The sequence below is a fragment of the Penicillium soppii genome (genome assembly GCF_028829465.1).
Source record: "Penicillium soppii strain IBT 18220 chromosome Unknown utg000004l, whole genome shotgun sequence".
In the NCBI taxonomy this organism is placed as follows: Eukaryota; Fungi; Ascomycota; class Eurotiomycetes; order Eurotiales; family Aspergillaceae; genus Penicillium; species Penicillium soppii.
The window spans coordinates 3,746,179-3,764,448 of NW_026643234.1; the positions used below are offsets into that span (position 1 = coordinate 3,746,179).

The following is an 18,270-nucleotide window of genomic DNA, read 5'->3' on the forward strand; positions in this document are numbered from 1 at the left end:
CTAGACCTATAAAGCCTCATAGCCTGGATTTGACAGACTGTGGTCCCGGTGAAGAAACCACTGAATCCCTGCTAAGACTACTCATCCCAGGATCATAAAGTGATTCTGCAGCAACAGTCGCTTTAATCCTCTTGCCGAAATACTCAATCTCAACACCTTCGCCATCATTCACATTCCCCGGGAGCCAAGCATAAGCAATCGGCTGTCCAATCGAATGCCCAAACGCAGCACTAGTGACATAACCAACAGCATTGCCATTATAGAACACGGGTTCTTTCCCAAGAACCACCGAGCGTCCATCATCAACCGTCAAAGGTCGGAGGCGTCGCAAGGGTGGCTGGGCAGAAAGGTGCTGTAGAGCATCTTTACCCACAAAGTCATCTGTCTTGTTCGCATCGACGGCGTACGAAACACCTGCTTCGAACGGGTTGTGCTCGGTGGTCATATCCGACCCGTAGATTCTGTATCCCTTCTCGATGCGCAAGGAATTGAAAGCACTGCGACCAGCCGCGATGAGACCATGTAGCTTGCCAGCTTGCCAGATGTTGTCCCAGAGTCGCTGGCCGTACTCGGCGCTTGTTTGGATTTCCCAGCCGAGTTCGCCGACGTAGGACTTTCGGATGAGTGTCACTGGGATACCAGCGACAATCGTCTTCTTGAGACTGAGATAGGGGAGGCCTTTGTTGGACAGATCGTCTGTGCTGATTCCGCTGAGCACTTCCCGTGCGCGAGGACCCCAGAGACCGATGCAGCATGTGCTGCCTGTGATGTCGCGCACCTGGACCCATTGCCCCGGGGTGGTTTGGCCTTGGATACGGGCTTCTCGCTCGAGATAGGCGAGGTCCGTGGCTGTGTTTGCGCCGATTTGGAATACATCATACTCGAGTCGGTGCGTGAAAATGTCGCTGCGGATTCCGCCATGCTCGTTTAGGAGAAGAGTGTATGTGACTGTGCCGGTTTTTGTGGTCATGTCACTCGTGGTCAAACGTTGAAGCAAACGGACTGCTCCTGGACCAGACACTTCAAAGCGATGGAAGGCGGTCATATCGAACATCGCAACGGCGTTTCGCGTTTTCCAAGCTTCGGCTGCAGATATGGGTGAATGGAATTGCGCTGACCACGCGTCTCGCTCGAGGGGTTTCCAGGATGGTGGGAGAGCTTTTACGAGATCTTTGTTTGCTTCGTACCACCATGGCCGCTCCCAGCCTCCAGTTTCAAGGAAGTAGGCACCAAGTTCCAATTCGCGAGCATGGAAGGGACTGACACGGAGCGTGCGGGGTGATGTTTTGGGTTGGAGTGGGTGGAGAATGTCATAAATTTCAACAAAGTTCTGCTGCGATGTCTCGCTCACATAGTCGCGGGTCAATTGAATTTCCTCGAAGCGAGACAGCTCGCACTCAGACACATCAATTTCAGACTTGCCGGTCGTGAGGATTTGTGCTAGAGCTCGGGCTACACCTGCTGAATGTGTGACCCAGACTGCTTCCGCTACATAGAAGCCATCGAGGTGAGATGGCTGGCCAACGATAGGACCGCCATCGGGAGTGAAAGAGAAGATACCATTGAAGCCATCAGCAATCTCCGTTTCTTGAAGGATTGGAAGGAGCTTTTGCGTCTCCTTCCATGCCGGATCAAAGTCTTCAGTGGTGAACTCGAGGCGAGAGGGCATATTGTGTTCATCAACATGCTGTGAGGTGAGTCCTAATGAGGACGCAACGACAGGCATTGGACGGTGTCCATAATATCCGATTCCATACTGGTCACCGTGCTCACGATAATAGAGATCCTGGTCTTGGTGGCGCAGAATGGGAAGTTCGGCATTCATTCCATTCATCGAGGAATTAATATCGCGTCCTGCGAGCGCCGGGACTGTTGTGGTCTTTGCATATTGATGTGCGAGTGGAAGCAAAGGGATCTGCACACCAACCATAGCACCCAATTCCACACCCCAGAATCCAGCACAAGAAACGACTATCTCGGCTGGAATAGTACCGTTTGGTGTGGTGACTCCGGTCACGCGACGGTCCGCCCGTTCGATCCCGGTCACGGGAGTATGACCCAGATATCGAACGCCGGCTTTGCTCGTCCGCTCAATGAGCAATTGTGTAGCGCGTGCCGCCAATGCCAGACCATCACTGGGAATGTGCAGGCCTCCCAAGACCATGTCTCTGTTCAGATGGGGGTATTTCTCGAAACATTCCTCGGCGCTCACCAATCGCGCCTCAATGCCCCATGACGAAGCGTACCCATGTTTCCGCTTGAGCTCTTCCAATCGGGCCGGTGTAGTCGCTATTTCAAGGCCACCCACTTGATTAAAACATTTCTGTCCATCCTTTTCGATCGATAGGAATTTCTCGACGGTATATCTGGCGAGGTGTGTCATTGTCTTAGAGGTGTTCGTTTGGAATACAAGGCCGGGGGCATGTGATGTCGACCCGCCCGGCATGTTGAGCGGACCTTGCTCAACGACGGTGATATTGTTCCATCCTCGGGAGACCAGCTCGTCGGCGAGGTTGGTGCCCACGATACCTGCTCCAATGATGACAACGCGTTGTGAAAGGGACATTATGAAAAGATAATTATTATAACCTTGAAACTATCCGCGTTGGACCGGCAAACCCTCTTATATTTTATATTTGTATCTCATATGTTCATATATTTATGTACTTTCTTACAATATGTGACCTTATCGTACACATCTCCCCGCACCCCGCAGAGGTGTGTGGTGACGATAAAGTGCACGATGAAGCTATAGATAAAGCTGTTACGCCCCACAACGGGTTCCGGGTATGTAAGGCCGTAAGGATTCCAGTAATAGACACGGATTCCTCGTAGCAAGTAAAATAATTAAATAATTACATTCGGGTTGGAGGGGTACGACTATGTTGCCCCACGTTGTTGCAGGCTATTAAGCTCACTCGATGAATCATAGTTGGCCGATCACTTCCACCAGTTGCTGATTCGTTGAAGCTGGATTTGTTTTCCCTTTTCGGCACAGGCTCGGAGGTCCAGATCAAAATTAGCATGAGGGGCATGGCATAGTTATAACCTTGGAATCTGCTTCATGCATGTGTGTAGTTATATTATTAATGTACGTGAATTGATGTGAATCGTCAAGTGGGATCTCCCTCTCGGTTCGAAGTTGTTTTTGACGAACCGTTGAAAATATATATATTAACGTCGCAGAGATTATCCTAGGATATGAAAGAAGTTTCAACCAACATTTGAAGCTATAACTGTAGACAGGAATTTACTATCAATCAAACCTTGGAGCATATCATTGACTAACTGCTTGGGGATTTAGTAGTTTTAGGGCTTCAAAAGCGTAAGCTGTCTAAATAAAGGTTATCGCGATATCGCTAATTAGTTATGTTTGCTTTTTGTTTAAGCAGAATGAAATATAGCTGACCATCCAATCCCTGTAAATGTAGAGCTATAAAAAAGAACAAGTGTTGCCCAGGTGGAGGTAAAAGCATTGCCATTGGCAGCACATTTCAACATTGTGAGCCGAAATGATGCCATCGCCATTTCAGGGGATGTGATTGGTCGAAATAGAAATAGAATATAGATAATGAATGGGGCTGTGGGGTAAATAAATAGAGATTGTATAGCTTCAGATCTGAGCTATACATCCAATTCAACTTTCTTTTAACCTCTTTTCACTTCTTGTATGCCCAATGTCCTCCAAAACGAAAACCCCAGACTGAGCGGGGCCAAGCCTGTCGACGGCTGGAGCCGGTCCGTGGGGAACACTCCCTGTCCCTGTCCTTGTTCTGTTTCCTTGGACCCTTCACCCTTCATTATTTCAAGAGCTTAATTTACCGACGTTGCAATGTCAATCTCCATCATATTCATCACAGCATGACAGAGCACAACGAACACTCAGTTCCTGAGCCGCCTAATGCCCTCTTATCCGACTCCCGACCGACATCCGCCCGCAATGACAGCTTCAACGATAGGGAAGCATTCGAGCTCCACAACATTCAAACACGCGAAGATGACGACTTAGACTATCCCGATCCATCTGGGTCATCCAGCGACGAATATCATGGCACTGTGCGGCGAACCGCGTCCCGTACCGACTCCCAGCGCGAACTCCAGGCTCGCAATGGTGTTTGGGGTCGGATCTGTCGGTTCTGGGCGAGACATGTTAGTATCACTGTGTCTCAGAAGGCCAATCGTGACCACTTCGGTATGTTTGATATCGTTTTTGCTGCTGGATTCGACTGATGGGTTTGAAGCTCTCGAAAGAACGTTCCTGGCGTATATTCGTACGTCCACTGTTATTGCTATGCAAGGAGTACTAGTCGCGCAATTGTTCCGCCTGCAACGACCGGCGGGCAATGTCAATCGTCTTTCATTCCATGAGGTCGGAGTACCGTTATCCGTCGCTTGCCATTTCGTGGCTATTGTTGTTGCTTTGATCGGCGCTTTCAGGTTCTGGAGACAACAAAATGCTATATCAAGGGGGAAGGTGTATGCCGGAGGATGGGAGTTGAATTTTGTGGGAATATTCTTGTTCATTGTAAGCTGCCCTTGCAATGGTCTTTGAAGTTATCACCGAACTAACTCTCTTGCCTAGATTATCGTGGCGACGTTAGTGCTTTCGGTTATTATCCTCATCCAAATCGACATGACCCATAGCACGTTTGTCGATCGAATATTGCGCTTTTGATCGAATAAAAGTTTGAAATGCATTTGAAAGCGAGGTAGGGGCTCGCCCACTCTCGGGACTCACATCATTGATTGTACATAATTATCACTGGATAGTATGATGTATATGACTTCTCATGACTCTTACATCTGACACCGGAGCCGCTTGCAAACGCTCCAATGACTTTTTCTATGTCTTTCCTTTAATTCGTCAGTCGGATACTGCTAACAACCTCATCTATTGCTCTTCTGATTCACCCTGGTCGTTTCATGGTACCATTCCCGGATAGCCCAATGAAGGTACGGGATTCACTTTGTCAATTCTACCAGCAGCTCATGCAATCATTACATGCTTCCAGTCGCCTATACCACTCAATGGATTGTCTGCATATTGAAATCATCGGCAAATTAATACGCGGGGTTTTGACAGCAGTGTGATCCAACTTATCGGATTTTAGGCTGGATAATTGTGCGAGAAGCTCAAAATTTTGATTACAGAGATATGCTCTGGCACTACCTATATCAACATAGTCTCCAATTTGAGACTCTTCAAGAATTCTGCTATCCTCAAACTGAGTTCTTTTTGACTAATTCCATCCTCAACGACGACCCAATGTCTGCAAAATTAGCGTCGGCATCCAAGATTGCCAATAAGGCTTGATTGATCCATGCTCACAGTTTTGTTCCTCGGTCATACCGAACACATCTTCCGAGGACTGAATAGTCTTAGAGTTCAAGCCAATCATCATGATCTTTGCGATGCTGGGCACACCCTCCCGATCCATGACAAACAGCATCCAGTATCCGGGAATGAGAATACCGGAATCAGATGGCAGGGCCACCTTGTAGGAAAATCCGAAGAATGAAGTCGGGAAGACCTCGAGGGGAATGCGGCGCTGGTCCGTGTTGACGGTGTGGGTGGCGGTGCCGAGACGGATCAGCGAAGCAGTGCTGATCGGCCTGGAGGTCTTGAATTTCAGAGTGTCACCGACGGAAGCCTTCGGACCCAGGCCAGAGAGAATCTCAGGGCGAGGGCGGGGCTCGCCGTTAGCAGTCAGGAGGTAGGGGGGAGTGAAGATCTGGCCATCGTAGTGGTTGGCAGTGCAGTTGCCGCAGAGGCCGCCGCCTGCATTCAACACTCGAGCATCGGGGAGGAGGATTGAAACGGTGTGGTATACACGCACGATGTTGTTCCGTTGCAACTTCTGGAAAGTGTCGGTCTTGGGATCGTAGATCTCTGGGACAAACTGGACGTTCTCCTCGTTGAAGGCGACACCGAATGTCTGACCACCGGCAATGAAGACCTTTCCATCAGGAAGAACCACAGTGGTGTGGAACACCCGATCGTAATGCATGGTTCCCTTTCCGCCGGCGAGTTCAACCTTGGGGGCCTCGCCTGGCTCACCGAGGGTAATGACGTGGGCGGCGTTGGTGGCCCAAGACTTATCATAATCCGGGGAGCCTCCAAGGGTGAGGATCTTTCCCTTCACGGCATCGAACATGATTGCGTTGCCAGACATGGAGTGGTCATCGTCCATACGGTATCCGGCGGGCTTGACGCTTCCATTGTTTGCGGCAGAGTACCAGTTCATCTGCTTGCTGGGGCCGGCTTGGAAGACGCTCAGGTTCTTCCAGCCAAAGAGCCAGCCATGGTTATCCGCTCGCCAAGGACCTTCCATATCTTCGGTCAACATCTCCTTAACGGACGCTCCGTCTAGCATAGTCCAGTTCCTGGTGGCAGGGTCGTAAACTTCACCATTCTTGGCAACATTCGAGGCTCCGGCCCACGAGCCTCCAATAACGAAGACCCGTCCATCAGAGAGAGTGGTTGACGCCTGGTAGCCACGGCGCAGACGCATTTCATTTGCTCTAATCCACTCATCACGCCGAGAATCATAGAGACTGGTCTCGGACGCGTCGTTGCCGCCGGTGACAACCATCATGCCGGTGCCATCATAGGAAATTCCAGGGCAGAACATGTCATGGTGGGTTTCACTGACAGTCCGCTTGGAGACGTCGCCGGTCAGTGGGTTCCACCGGGTCATGACAGTCTTGCCACCCGGGGTAGAGTGGAACTGATCGTCGGCCCAAGATGACCAAAGAGCGAGCATGCCAGATCCCTCCTGAGCACCGGAGACAGGCACGATGGGGAAATCGAGAGTAGGTCCCCAGACACCAAGGGCAGGGTCACGAGGAATAGTGTACAGAGTACCATAGATGTTCAATTCAGAGATACCAACCCAAGGGTTCTCCTCGTCGGCGTCGGTGGTAATGCGCAAGTATCGGGTAGAGGAAGGCTCAAACGCAGACATGCGCTGTCTGGTGCTATTGGGCCACATGCCATATGCAACAGGCCCGGTCCATGTTTCGTGGTCGTCGCTGGTCCAGATCTTGTGCTGGGTGATAAGGCCTTCCATCCCCGTGTCTTGGGGAGGGAGAACAACGACGGCGCCAACTTGGTACCACGCCCCGAGATCGACAATAAAAGTGTGTCCCTTTTCGGAAGGCTCACTACGCCAAGAAGTGGTGTTTTTGCCATCGATCGCATACTTGCATGGGTAGCCGCGAACAGAGCTACTGCACGTCAAGGTCCAATCTTGACGGGGGATTCGATAGCCTTGGTATGGAGGAGACTCGTCTTTGAACTCCGGGGTCCAAGAAGGCTTGTCAGCTTTTCCGAAGCCGGAAACACGCTCTCCCCTCATTGCTTGGGCCATGTATTCAGCCATACCATTGACTCCCCCAATGGAAGCCCCGAGGATAAGGCCGGCCCATTGAAGTTTCATGTTGGGCAAAGTGTCGACCAGAGAGGGAAAATATGAAGAAGTGAAGGAGAACAAAAACCTCACTTCACTTTTGACTGAAGAAAAAAATTCGTGACCCAAGGCCGCATATATGTAAGTGCTGCACTCGGCATACTCCGCTTGAAGAGGGGCACAATCAAGTTGATCTTCCACACTGCAACCAAATGGATCAATATTACGCAAAGTATGACAATTAGGGTCGATCTTTAGGGGCCCCTTTCCGCCAGTCAAGTGCATATCCTGGCGTCGCTGAATGTGGAGATGGGGAGATAGACGTCAATGGTTGACATCCTACAGCTGAGTTCACCGTGCACATTGCCTCGGTTGACTTTCCCTCTTGCATGCGGTGTATGAGCAAGACTCAAAAAATAGATCATACAGGTCGAAGATCGGCGTCATTTTCAGACGAACATATGTGGGCCTGGGACAGATACATAGTGCTGCAGGAACTCGCTCCTTACTGGATGGATTAAATCTCAGCGGGGAGGTGCACAAGACCTCGGTAATGGAACATTGAAGCAATGATTGGTTATAACAAAAGTACAACTCCATTGTCGATCGTATAATATTTGTAGCAAAAGATTCTGCAGTTCGCCAGATAGTTCGTCCTAGCGCGGTGGAACCCGGCCCGTATCCGCTGGGACGGGCCTTGAACCATTTTGAACGAATCTGATTCCTCCGATTCCTACGATTTCTCGGATTTCTTCCTCTGTTTACGTCACTTAGGTGGAATCCACAATTCAGCTGAAATTAATTTGCGATTGTCCACGATTATCCACGATTCTCCACTTCGCTCAAACTTCATCAATCGCTATCCACGCATTTTCATTAGCTCTCTGTTGCTGGCGTCGCTTGTGGACCCTTCATGGAAAAATTTGTTCAGAATGCAACGGGTATCATTGTACTGTCACTTTTTGCAAAATGAGCTCAGACCTGCGAGATGAAAAGTGGAAAGCTGAAAGCTGAAGACTATCTGATCCCCATGCCTCGCATTATTCCTTGCATGCTGCCCCGACATTGCCCTACATCCAAACTCACCAATTAAGCTTGTGTTCATTTGTTTAAGCTACCATTGGACAAATTGGACATAAAGCCTAGTGAATGATTGGTATCTGTACCTTCATCAACCCAGTGATAGCAGATCTCAGCACTCCGCCAATAAAATTATGGGTCTTATCCGCCGAGGTCGTGATAGATCCACGATGATATAATTTGTGTATCATTTGGTAAACGGGAACCCATACATATATCCAATGTGGCTGTCAAGCGGGGAAAGCCTGGACTTCGTCGATCTCTGATCGTCGAACGAACCATTAACCTGTGAAGATTCTTGAATTAGCAATTCCTTTGATTGATGAACTATGGCAGCGGTATGTGCGCAGAGTAAGGACACGCTCATCGCCTGCGCCAATCCTGTAACCCAGTGGCTGGCTAGAGGATGTAATATATGGTTTCTCTCTAACGCAGGAGCTGCTCGTGCAGCCCGATATGGCTACGATCGATGCCTTGAGGACTCAGTGGGGTATGTGTGCCACCGACATCCATTACCAATGGCGCTTGTCCAATTCGTCTCCTCTTCGATGGACGACGATCTAACCCGGTGAAGGAATGATACATGCGGTTCAATCACAATCCGAGATTCAGCTGCCCCGCCCCATTCGTTAGTTTTTCGAACATGAACATGCAGGTAGCTATTTGCCTTGCCCATAAGATAGGCTGCAACCTCACTTTCTCATATAATATCCCCATCCCCTCAGGCCGGCTTGCGTGATTCTAGAGTAAATTCATTTGCTTCGATTCGCACACTCATCTGGAGTGAAACTTTCCATAATGAGTCTTACTCCCGCCATCAAGGCGAACATCCAGGGAGATGTTTGGTAAGTTTCCTATGATGCCTAGTCTTTTCAGTCCGCATGTCTTTCACAATGGCTTATCTCTATCATTAGGCCTGGCCTTCCCAAGAGATTCCAATCATTCCTGTTTTTCCGCATTCGAAACAAGGTTGATTTCAAGAGCCGGCTCAAGACATTCATTCCCAAGATCACCACTGCCCAGCAGGCTTGTCAGATGAATGAAATAATTAAGCAGGCAAGAGAAGAGGCCGCGCGGAGCAAAAGGTCGGCTAAGCTTCAAGCTTTGCCTGGAATCAACATTTCATTTACTTCCACCGGCCTTGAAGCAGTAAGTTCATTCTCACATCAGTTCCCACTAACACCGGACTATTGTTGATTGATTCATAGCTTGGTGCATTTGTGAATGTGAATGATCAAGGTCTCGTTAAGAAAGATAGAAAGCTTTCTCAAGTCTTCCGAAACCAACAACTCCGTGGTGGGCTCTTTGAAAAGGGCATGTACGCGGATCTCGTTGGCGAGGGATGGGACAACCCCCAGGAGTTGCGAAAAGAATATCACCCTACTAGTGATAATCAAAGACTTATCGATGGTGTCATCATGGTGACCTCCAGCGTGAGATCTGAGTTGGATGCTAAGGTTAGCGAAGTCAAGCAACACTTCCTAGCGGAGGAAGGAGAGCCTCTCAACCCAGATACATATGTCATCAGCAAGGACCCTTCAATCGAGTTGACCTTGGTGAGAGATGGAAAGGTCCGCCCCGGTGACAAGAAAGGAAAGGAGCAGTAAGTATCTCAAAGAGATTTTAAATTATTTATGGGGATCCAGACTCACCTTTCCTGCTCAGCTTCGGATTCAAGGACGGCATCAGTCAGCCTATCATCGAGGGTTGGGATGAGAAGCAGCCTACAGGAAAGGAGCCAAAAGCCACAAAACCAGGGTAAGAGCGATTGAAGGATTGTATTTCCACAGGATATTGACGAATAATAGATTGATTCTTTGCGGATATGAGGGTGACGATATGTCTCAACCGAAATGGGCCAAAGACGGCAGTTTCCTTGTCTTCCGTGATCTTCAGCAACTTGTCCCTGAGTTTGAGGAGTAGGTGGCCTATGTTTGATTAGTTCTTACCTATCGAAAGTTTTATGCTGACCTAGTATCTAGATTCATGGAGGAAAATGCTCAACACGCCCCCTTTACCCAGGATCACCCCAAACCAGGCGAGAAGCTTGCGGCATACCTGATGGGAAGATGGAAGAACGGTTCGTTACAAAAACATGATACCAACGGCGCGCGTTCATTTGCTTATCATAAAATCGTACAGGCACACCCGTTGATGAGTCCCCCCACGATGACTCTGACGAGAGCCTGCACTCATCAAACAATTTCGATTACCACCCCGTCAATGAGCACAAGAAGTGTCCCTTCGCGGCCCATACTCGCAAGATGAGACCCCGCGCTGACCTGGATCACGACCATGCTGTCATTATTCGTCGTGGTATTCCCTATGGCGAAGAAGTCACGGCCGAGGAAGCTGCCGAACGCAAATCAGCTCAAGATAAAGAGCGTGGACTTTTGTTTGTTTGCTACCAGAGCGATATCCGCAATGGATTCAACTTCCTAACTACCCGTAAGTGCTTTAAACTTGCACTACTGTTCGACAAAGGGCTTATTACTAACAAATTTCTTTTCTTATGCAGGCTGGGCAAGCAACCACCATTTCCCCGATCGCAAGAGCAATTTCGTCGGTGGGGAAGGACCTGGTATTGATGCTATTGTGGGTCAGAGACTTGATCATCACCCACCTCGCTCTATCGGTCTTCCTGATGGCAAATTCCCCACGGAGGCCCGCATGCCCCTCGAAAGCTGGGTCATTCAGAAGGGTGGCGAATACTTCTTCGCTCCCTCTCTGTCAGCGCTAGAGAATGAGCTTACAGGTCCCGGTATCTTTGACCAGGAGGCGTTGGAGCGCCTTCGTGAGGAAGACGAGTAATAATGAGAGATTGGAAGGCCGTCCATATAGTTACTCCGTACAATATAGTCGGCATGGCGTTTGATTTGTCGAAGGCCATTTATGCATGGGTTTTGTTTATGGGTTTTGTTCACATCTCATGCTCGGGTGGGTGTTATCTCCCCAACTACAAATACTTTTTACAAAATAGCTTCAATATTCACGACTTACAGAGATTAGATAAATTAAATCCTCTACAATGAGAATTGTACCATTTTGATTGGTTATTTTTCCTTATCTGCTTAATCTGTTTGATGCAGTTTGATGCAGTTTACCGATATTAATTGTCCAATGTACGCAATCTGATTATCCCCCGCTTCTGCTGATCACTCTCTTTTGGGCCGACGCTGCCACTTCTTTTCAAATAAGCGACCTTCTTCGACTCGTTAAATTATCCCTCCACCCGCTAGACATTTCTTCATCCTTCTTTGAGCCGTATTCGCCAAAGCAACAGAGCTCGACTTATCCACATCTCAATATGACAATTATCTTCTTGAAATTCGCGGCAAACCCCGCCTCTGTGGAAAATGTCATCATCGTCACTGACACTCTTCAAAATATGAATCCAAAACTGATGGAGACGGCTCGGACCCAAGACAGTATCACACTTTCTTCTCCAGACGAAAGAGTCGATATCTACGGCAACATCTTTGAAAAATGGGCGTCTATGGACCCTCCTATCATTGCAACTTACAACATGTCGGGTGATCCGTACCCCTTGCTGTCTGGCTTGTAATTGTTTTGAGCTATGGTTTACGCGAGCTATGGTTTACGCGGGCGCAGACCAATAAAAGAAGGGGGAATATGATTTTATAATCAAGGAGTGTTCAAAAATTATCTCGCCTCGGGACATGGGATCGGAAAAGCAGAACATTTTCGCAAGATCGTTATAAGAGCCGCCTCAGAGAAGGAGCCATGTCTTTTAATCTATTCGTCGAATCTCCCCAACACCACGACCCTCACTATATGATTGGTTATCAGCGAGTGCTATATCCAACTTTCTTGTCAAATGGCCGAAAATCTCTCGCCAGGTCCGTCACCTTACGCCTTGACGTGTAATGGATGAGGCAAGTCATAACCTTTTCAACCGGGTTATCATCATGCTGATTTGCTTTGCGAATCATAGAGTCGTCTCAATCAAACGACGATCCTGAACTCTGGATACGCGTCATTTGAGCATTTTCCGATATATCCCCGCCAAAGACAACCAGATTCCACATCCCGTTTCTGGTAAGAAGGGATTGAATGTGCCATGGACTTGCTGTGAGGAAGGAGAGTATTCGTTGGCCGGCGACTCGTGAAGTCCCATGCCGGTGTGACGATAATGTTGGGCCGATGTTAAAGGCTTAAACCGGACGAGGATGTGTTTTCTTCTTGGAGTGTAATATTGAAACATTGCCGCTTTGATGATTCTTGTGTGGCTCCTGGATCTGTATCTTTAGGGCACACGCCCTCGACCATTCATTTTGTCAAATAAAACACGATGTTTCGCTACTTCAAGACGTCCGCGTCTTGGTAGGTATGCAATGTGCTAGTGGCTTCCTTACACTCGACCATCGAAGCAAGCCTCTAGCATGTTTTGTGCCTATTTTGGGTGCTGATGTCCATGCCTTGCCCTGCCTTGGGTGATTGGGTATGTAGCACAACTCGATTCTGCGGCGGCAATATTTGACAGAGTCTTCGTCCAAAATCCGCTTCGTTAGACTCAATATGATACCTTTTCTTGCTTAAAATTTGAACAGCATAAGGTAGACCGGTCATCATGCGTTATCTCAAAACGCATACCGGTGAAAGATCGCTTTGATCAAATCTATTCTCCCTCTGCGATCGCCGCCAAATTGGGGCGACAGTTCCACGTATTATCGCGCAAGTATTCCTCGCTCCACCGCTTCGGATTATGTATCTTGCATATACCATGCTGCTTGTGCGCTGTCGGACGTGATCGGCGTTGCTATGCTATGGATGCAAGCTCAATTAAGATGACCTTTGGTCATACCTCCGTCTGAGTTTGTGTCAACATTAATCCCGGACTGCATGATCTGAAGTTTTGGAACGCATCCCCAAATCAATTAATTTGGTGTTCTTACGCACTGACACAGACTCATGAGAGTTGACGAAATCGAGAAGGTTGTGTCCGCTTCGTGCTTTTCCAGGTGTGGCTACTTGGTATTGATGTGGGTTGCAATTTTTCAACACGAACTCCCGGTGAATTCCGCTATTCGATACATGTTCTATCTCGCTAATAAATAAGCACTACAACTTCTCAAAATAGGGTACGTCATACCGTGCATCGTTTGATTACATATGTATATTCCTCTATTACAGTGGACGCATTGTAGTGACAAAAGATGACGTTACCTCGAACTCGAAAACCGAATCAACAATCACCGTATGCAGGGAAAGCCACAAAATGCTAGGGTGGGATTGGGACGTTGTGCAACCCTCTAAATAGATCTCACGTCTTCTAACCCGACTCAAAGTCTGATGACCCTTGGCATTCGCGTCGAGAGATGTACTTCGTACACATACACTCAAAAGGACATATAAATATCCTATAGAATCCCGTGCTTCATTGGAAAGCAAATCTTGTGATTGAACATTCATTCCGCTATCGTCCTATCAAAACTACGCTCTCGATACTTCACATGCAAAGTCACTATGTCGACACACCTCGCGCAGATCCAGGCCTTCTGGGATAGTTCGAAGCGAACAACCACACAAATGGATGTTGCTATGACTGTGGGTGGAGAGTTAGACTCACTTGAAACACCCCACGTTGTTGCAGTGGCAAGGCATTTGGTTCATACTGTTCTCGGTCAAGCCGATGTGATTTTAAAACGCGTGGAAGACAGTATTGCAGTACTAGACTAACCACTTGGCAAATAAAGAGGATGTTCATGGTGCGTGCGCAGTTGTTGTTGGATTGACACTTTAAGAGCCCTGATTGTGTCTAGGTGTCAATACTGGGTGTGGTGGTAACGCCGGCAAACGCACAAAAAACCTTGAACTGCTTCAAAACTCATTTTTACAGCATCACCAAGCGTGTATCTTGCCCGGAAACATGAAAGGTGTCACAATGACTATGCTATACCGCGAGGCATTACGCGTGGGACAATGTTGCTACGATGCAACTCGTTACTTCGGGGACACTCAGCAGTAAGGATGGAGTTGATCAAGCTACTGATCAAGAGTCTCAATGGGGGATCACTCCTCTAATTCCTTCAAGAGGTAGTTTATCTGCCTCAGGCCATCTGTCTCCACTTTCCTATCTTGGGGGTCTGCTGGAAGGGAACCCAGATATCTTCATGCAAATCCGCCCCAAACATGCAGATAGAGAGGCTGAGGTGTTATCAGCTGCAGATGAACTTTGACAGGCAGGCATCACTCCCTTGGATTTGCATGCTAAGGAAGCCCTAGGAGTGATGAACGGAGCTGCTCCAAGTGCTGCTGCCGCCACTTTGGTCTTGTACGACGCAAACAATCTCGCTGTACTCATTCAGATATGACTGCAATACATCATTTTATCTCAAAGTGTCGCCCAGACCCAGGCCAAAAGGAGGTCGCCACTTATATCCGTTCATTTCTCGGTGGATCTCAACTCAGCCAGAACATGAACGTCAAGCGGCAAGGATTGGTTGAAGACAGGTATGCCCTACGTACTGTCCCTCGGTGGATTGGGCCTGTGCTCAAAGACTTCTCGTTCGCACATCGTCAGATCACCATCGAATTGAACTCATCAACCGACAATCCATTGATTGATGTGGATGGAGACTGTTTCCACCATGGCGGAAACTTTCAAGCCGCATCTATTATATCTGCAGTTAAGAAAACAAAACTCGGTTTAATGATGCTCGGTAGGCTGCTTGTATCGCAGTGCCAGAAGTTGATCAACCCTTTCCTCAACCAGGGATTGTCTCCCAATCTCTGCTTCGATGGTCCTAGTCTCTCGTTTAACTGCAAATAGATCAACAATAATATGTCATCCTATCTATCAGAGTTGGTATTCCTCAGCAATCACATTATAAGTCATGTGCAGTTTATAGAGAAGAACAACCAATGAGTCAATTCTCTGGCGTTTGTTGCAGCTCGGTATGCGGTTCAATCTGCAGACATTGTCACAATGATATGTTCCTCCCGGCTATATGTACTTTGCCAAGCACTGGATCTGCGTGCTTTGGACAGGGTCTTTTTCAATGCAGCCAAGCCCGAACTATCGGCGCTCTACCGCCGTACCGGGCCTGAGACTATTACTCCGGTTATATTTGACCAAGCTTGGGCTGGTATCACTGCCTCGTGGCGCAAGCATAATGAATTCGACATCCAAGTCCAGAGTGAGGAGGTGGCTGCGGATCTAGCTCATGAGATCTTGGACGATCTGATAACCTCTGCTTCAAACACCTCATCATACGGACCTATACCAGCATAGAAACATGCTGTGGCATCCGCTTGAGCCAAAATACATGATTAGACACGCCAGAAGTTTTCATTGGTTCCATCTACTCCTAAATGCCTAGCACTATCCACAAGGGAATTGTATCTGTGAGTCCGCCATACTCTGAGGTCCCTTTGCATCGTGGGTTGGTGGATCATCCTTCCGCAAATGATCGATCCAAGAGGACGATTTGAACAAATATCACAAAGGTCTACACGGGAACTAAATCAGGACAAGTCGTTGAACCGCTACAAATTGCAGCTCAAAAGTCAAAGTGGTGACCAATTTGGACTTTTGTGCTCAAGTTTTCATTTCAAACCGAAAAAAAGGCTCCTAGGACTTTGATCCTTTCACCTTTCATCTTTGCTCTCCACCGGTGAAAAGCATGAGTTTTAGTTTCTTACGGCGTGTGCGATTGTGAAAATAAGGGACGCAATTGAGGACTGCGACTAGATTTCAAACCCAGGAGCTAAGTCAAAACATATATGATTTGTACAACATAAGAATTTATAGCACGCCATCTTTCAACATCCAATCTTAAATCGAGCCTTGGGACATAATCATCATTTGACTATATGCAAGGAGATTTGTGTATTGTTTTTGGTCATTTGGCTACGATAGAGTTGGTAGTTCGACAAATGCGGTTGACATCACAGTGTCGCACGTTGCAGAACATCAAATATATGTAACACAGTCATCACCAGGCATTTCCACTGTATTTAAGTTCTCAAAGCTCCCTGGCCAACCCATGGATCTAGTGATTTCATTGATCAAGATTTTGCTTAAGTACGGGTATAAAGTATTAACAAACTGACATGACCCAGGACGAGAAACGACTCTACAAGCCCGAGGAGGCAATCTTTGTATGCCTATCATATTTTTTCCTATCTATTGGAACTGATTTCTGATTGTTTAGTAGCATAACGATGGCCGGGAGGAACGACTTCTCGAATTCATTCGATCTCATCCTGATTACGACCAAATGCACGGCGATCCGAAGCTAATTTTGGCCGCAATTGATGAGTACGGGCATAAATGCGCCTTCCTGATGAACGTCGGATCTGAGAAAGGCAAGATTGTAGCCGAGAAACTCATCCCCGAGCTGAAGCCTGATTTCATGGTCGAGCTCGGAGGGTATTTGGGTTACTCAACTTTACTGTTCGGCAGTGCTTTGAAGACCACAGGTGGTCGCAGATATCTCAGTCTTGAAGCAAGTCCCAAGTTTGCAGCCATCTCACGTGCACTTGTCCAGCTAGCTGGTTTGGACGATATAGTCGAAGTTCGTGTTGGTCCGTGTCGCGAATCTCTCCGCAAGCTGCGGCAAACTTATCCGACAGGCGTGGTCGATGTACTTTTCATCGATCATGCTAAGCTAGAGTATGTTAATGATCTGAAGCTCTGTGAGGAGCTCAATCTTGTCGGTCCAGGGACTACTGTTATTGCTGATAACGTGATATCGCCTGGTGTCCCTGACTACTGCGAATATGTTCGAACGCCAACTAGCCATAAGATTGAAAAAGTACAGAATGAGAAACTGTCATTTTTAAATGAGGACAGCCGCGACAGGTCTTTTGGAAATCCATATTTGGTTTATGAAACTAGGCTGATCGATAGTTTTCAGCCAACTGGCGAAAAGGTAGGTTTCGCTCTTGTCAGCTCAAAAGCGATTCTGTACTAAATCCTTGAAGGACAGCTTGGAAATATCACGCTGCGATAGAATCGAGGAACATGACGGTACTGTGGTTACAGACTAGGGCGACAAAGAAATAGTGATTGAAATTGTGGACTATTCTGCCTTGCGCTGCGTTCTTACAGCCAAATTCGAAATTATTCCAGTATAAGTGGCTAGCAGATGAGAAGTTGGTACTTTTTTAATGACTCTTATCAACTATTTTATCGTGATTTATGAGAGCAGACTGATATTTTCACTGCTGCGGTGCTGCTCTTCTCGCGTTTGGTGCAAGTGATGTAGAGTTCAATGTGAGATTGCCATTGCGTTATGTAAATCAAGCTTCTCGTTCTTGGCCCAAGACAACCGATCGTATGGTCGAACCCGGTCACCACCAGCTATGAAGAAAGCAAATTCATCGCCAGCCTCTTACCTGATCAAGAAGAACACTCAGCACATGTCCATTTCTCCATCTACCTCCGGAGACAAGTCGCCGGTCCCATCAAGCGGTGGAGCAAAGACCGAGACACCGCTGATGAGCTCATCGGGATTGGCTATCTCCCGAATACACTGAGCTCCGCAAATAAAGTTGATTGGATACCTAGAGCCATAGTTGTAGAAGCCCTCTCGGAATCTTATCCGCAATTATGACAGGGATGGGAAGAGTCCGTGAATAGAAAACAAGGTATTATCGTATTGTGGATTTGCTTCGTATCCAATACTCGATGTTCGTTTCTTTCTTGGCAAGGCGCGTTGGATTGCGGTATTGAAATTGTTCGTTGTACACGAGTGGACCTCTTGGCATATTAGGGACTGGATACCACGTTTCCGGGCCTTCTTGGCCTTCTTCA

General features: G+C 47.8%; 9 protein-coding genes across 9 annotated transcripts; 7 read left to right on the top strand and 2 right to left on the bottom strand.

The window, feature by feature from the left end:
- Positions 1 to 16: 16 nt before the first annotated feature.
- N7529_004834 (GcvT family protein) lies at positions 17 to 2,566 on the bottom strand (the record flags this gene model as incomplete). Its single annotated transcript, XM_057240361.1, has 1 exon — positions 17 to 2,566. The coding sequence occupies one exon, from the start codon at positions 2,564 to 2,566 to the stop codon at positions 17 to 19; it is 2,550 nt and encodes an 849-aa protein (XP_057099656.1).
- A 1,295-nt stretch (positions 2,567 to 3,861) lies between these two features.
- Positions 3,862 to 4,675, top strand: N7529_004835 (YidH family protein; the record flags this gene model as incomplete). Its single annotated transcript, XM_057240362.1, has 3 exons — positions 3,862 to 4,192; positions 4,242 to 4,525; positions 4,583 to 4,675. 3 exons carry the CDS (start codon positions 3,862 to 3,864, stop codon positions 4,673 to 4,675), a joined length of 708 nt encoding a protein of 235 aa, XP_057099657.1.
- A 577-nt stretch (positions 4,676 to 5,252) lies between these two features.
- On the bottom strand, positions 5,253 to 7,439 carry N7529_004836 (uncharacterized protein; the record flags this gene model as incomplete). Its single annotated transcript, XM_057240363.1, has 1 exon — positions 5,253 to 7,439. One exon carries the CDS (start codon positions 7,437 to 7,439, stop codon positions 5,253 to 5,255), a length of 2,187 nt encoding a protein of 728 aa, XP_057099658.1.
- A 1,848-nt stretch (positions 7,440 to 9,287) lies between these two features.
- N7529_004837 (Dyp-type peroxidase) lies at positions 9,288 to 11,300 on the top strand (the record flags this gene model as incomplete). Its single annotated transcript, XM_057240364.1, has 8 exons — positions 9,288 to 9,334; positions 9,404 to 9,638; positions 9,698 to 10,092; positions 10,155 to 10,247; positions 10,298 to 10,408; positions 10,472 to 10,569; positions 10,632 to 10,937; positions 11,008 to 11,300. The coding sequence occupies 8 exons, from the start codon at positions 9,288 to 9,290 to the stop codon at positions 11,298 to 11,300; spliced, it is 1,578 nt and encodes a 525-aa protein (XP_057099659.1).
- A 496-nt stretch (positions 11,301 to 11,796) lies between these two features.
- N7529_004838 (uncharacterized protein) lies at positions 11,797 to 12,054 on the top strand (the record flags this gene model as incomplete). The annotated part of the gene is made up of 1 exon (XM_057240365.1): positions 11,797 to 12,054. The coding sequence occupies one exon, from the start codon at positions 11,797 to 11,799 to the stop codon at positions 12,052 to 12,054; it is 258 nt and encodes an 85-aa protein (XP_057099660.1).
- A 1,922-nt stretch (positions 12,055 to 13,976) lies between these two features.
- N7529_004839 (Phenylalanine aminomutase (L-beta-phenylalanine forming)) lies at positions 13,977 to 14,189 on the top strand (the record flags this gene model as incomplete). The annotated part of the gene is made up of 1 exon (XM_057240366.1): positions 13,977 to 14,189. The coding sequence occupies one exon, from the start codon at positions 13,977 to 13,979 to the stop codon at positions 14,187 to 14,189; it is 213 nt and encodes a 70-aa protein (XP_057099661.1).
- Positions 14,190 to 14,443: 254 nt separating this feature from the next.
- On the top strand, positions 14,444 to 15,282 carry N7529_004840 (Aromatic amino acid lyase; the record flags this gene model as incomplete). Its single annotated transcript, XM_057240367.1, has 3 exons — positions 14,444 to 14,662; positions 14,693 to 14,806; positions 14,851 to 15,282. The coding sequence occupies 3 exons, from the start codon at positions 14,444 to 14,446 to the stop codon at positions 15,280 to 15,282; spliced, it is 765 nt and encodes a 254-aa protein (XP_057099662.1).
- A 156-nt stretch (positions 15,283 to 15,438) lies between these two features.
- N7529_004841 (Phenylalanine aminomutase (L-beta-phenylalanine forming)) lies at positions 15,439 to 15,744 on the top strand (the record flags this gene model as incomplete). The annotated part of the gene is made up of 1 exon (XM_057240368.1): positions 15,439 to 15,744. The coding sequence occupies one exon, from the start codon at positions 15,439 to 15,441 to the stop codon at positions 15,742 to 15,744; it is 306 nt and encodes a 101-aa protein (XP_057099663.1).
- An 821-nt stretch (positions 15,745 to 16,565) lies between these two features.
- On the top strand, positions 16,566 to 17,428 carry N7529_004842 (O-methyltransferase; the record flags this gene model as incomplete). Its single annotated transcript, XM_057240369.1, has 2 exons — positions 16,566 to 16,613; positions 16,670 to 17,428. 2 exons carry the CDS (start codon positions 16,566 to 16,568, stop codon positions 17,426 to 17,428), a joined length of 807 nt encoding a protein of 268 aa, XP_057099664.1.
- Positions 17,429 to 18,270: the final 842 nt, after the last annotated feature.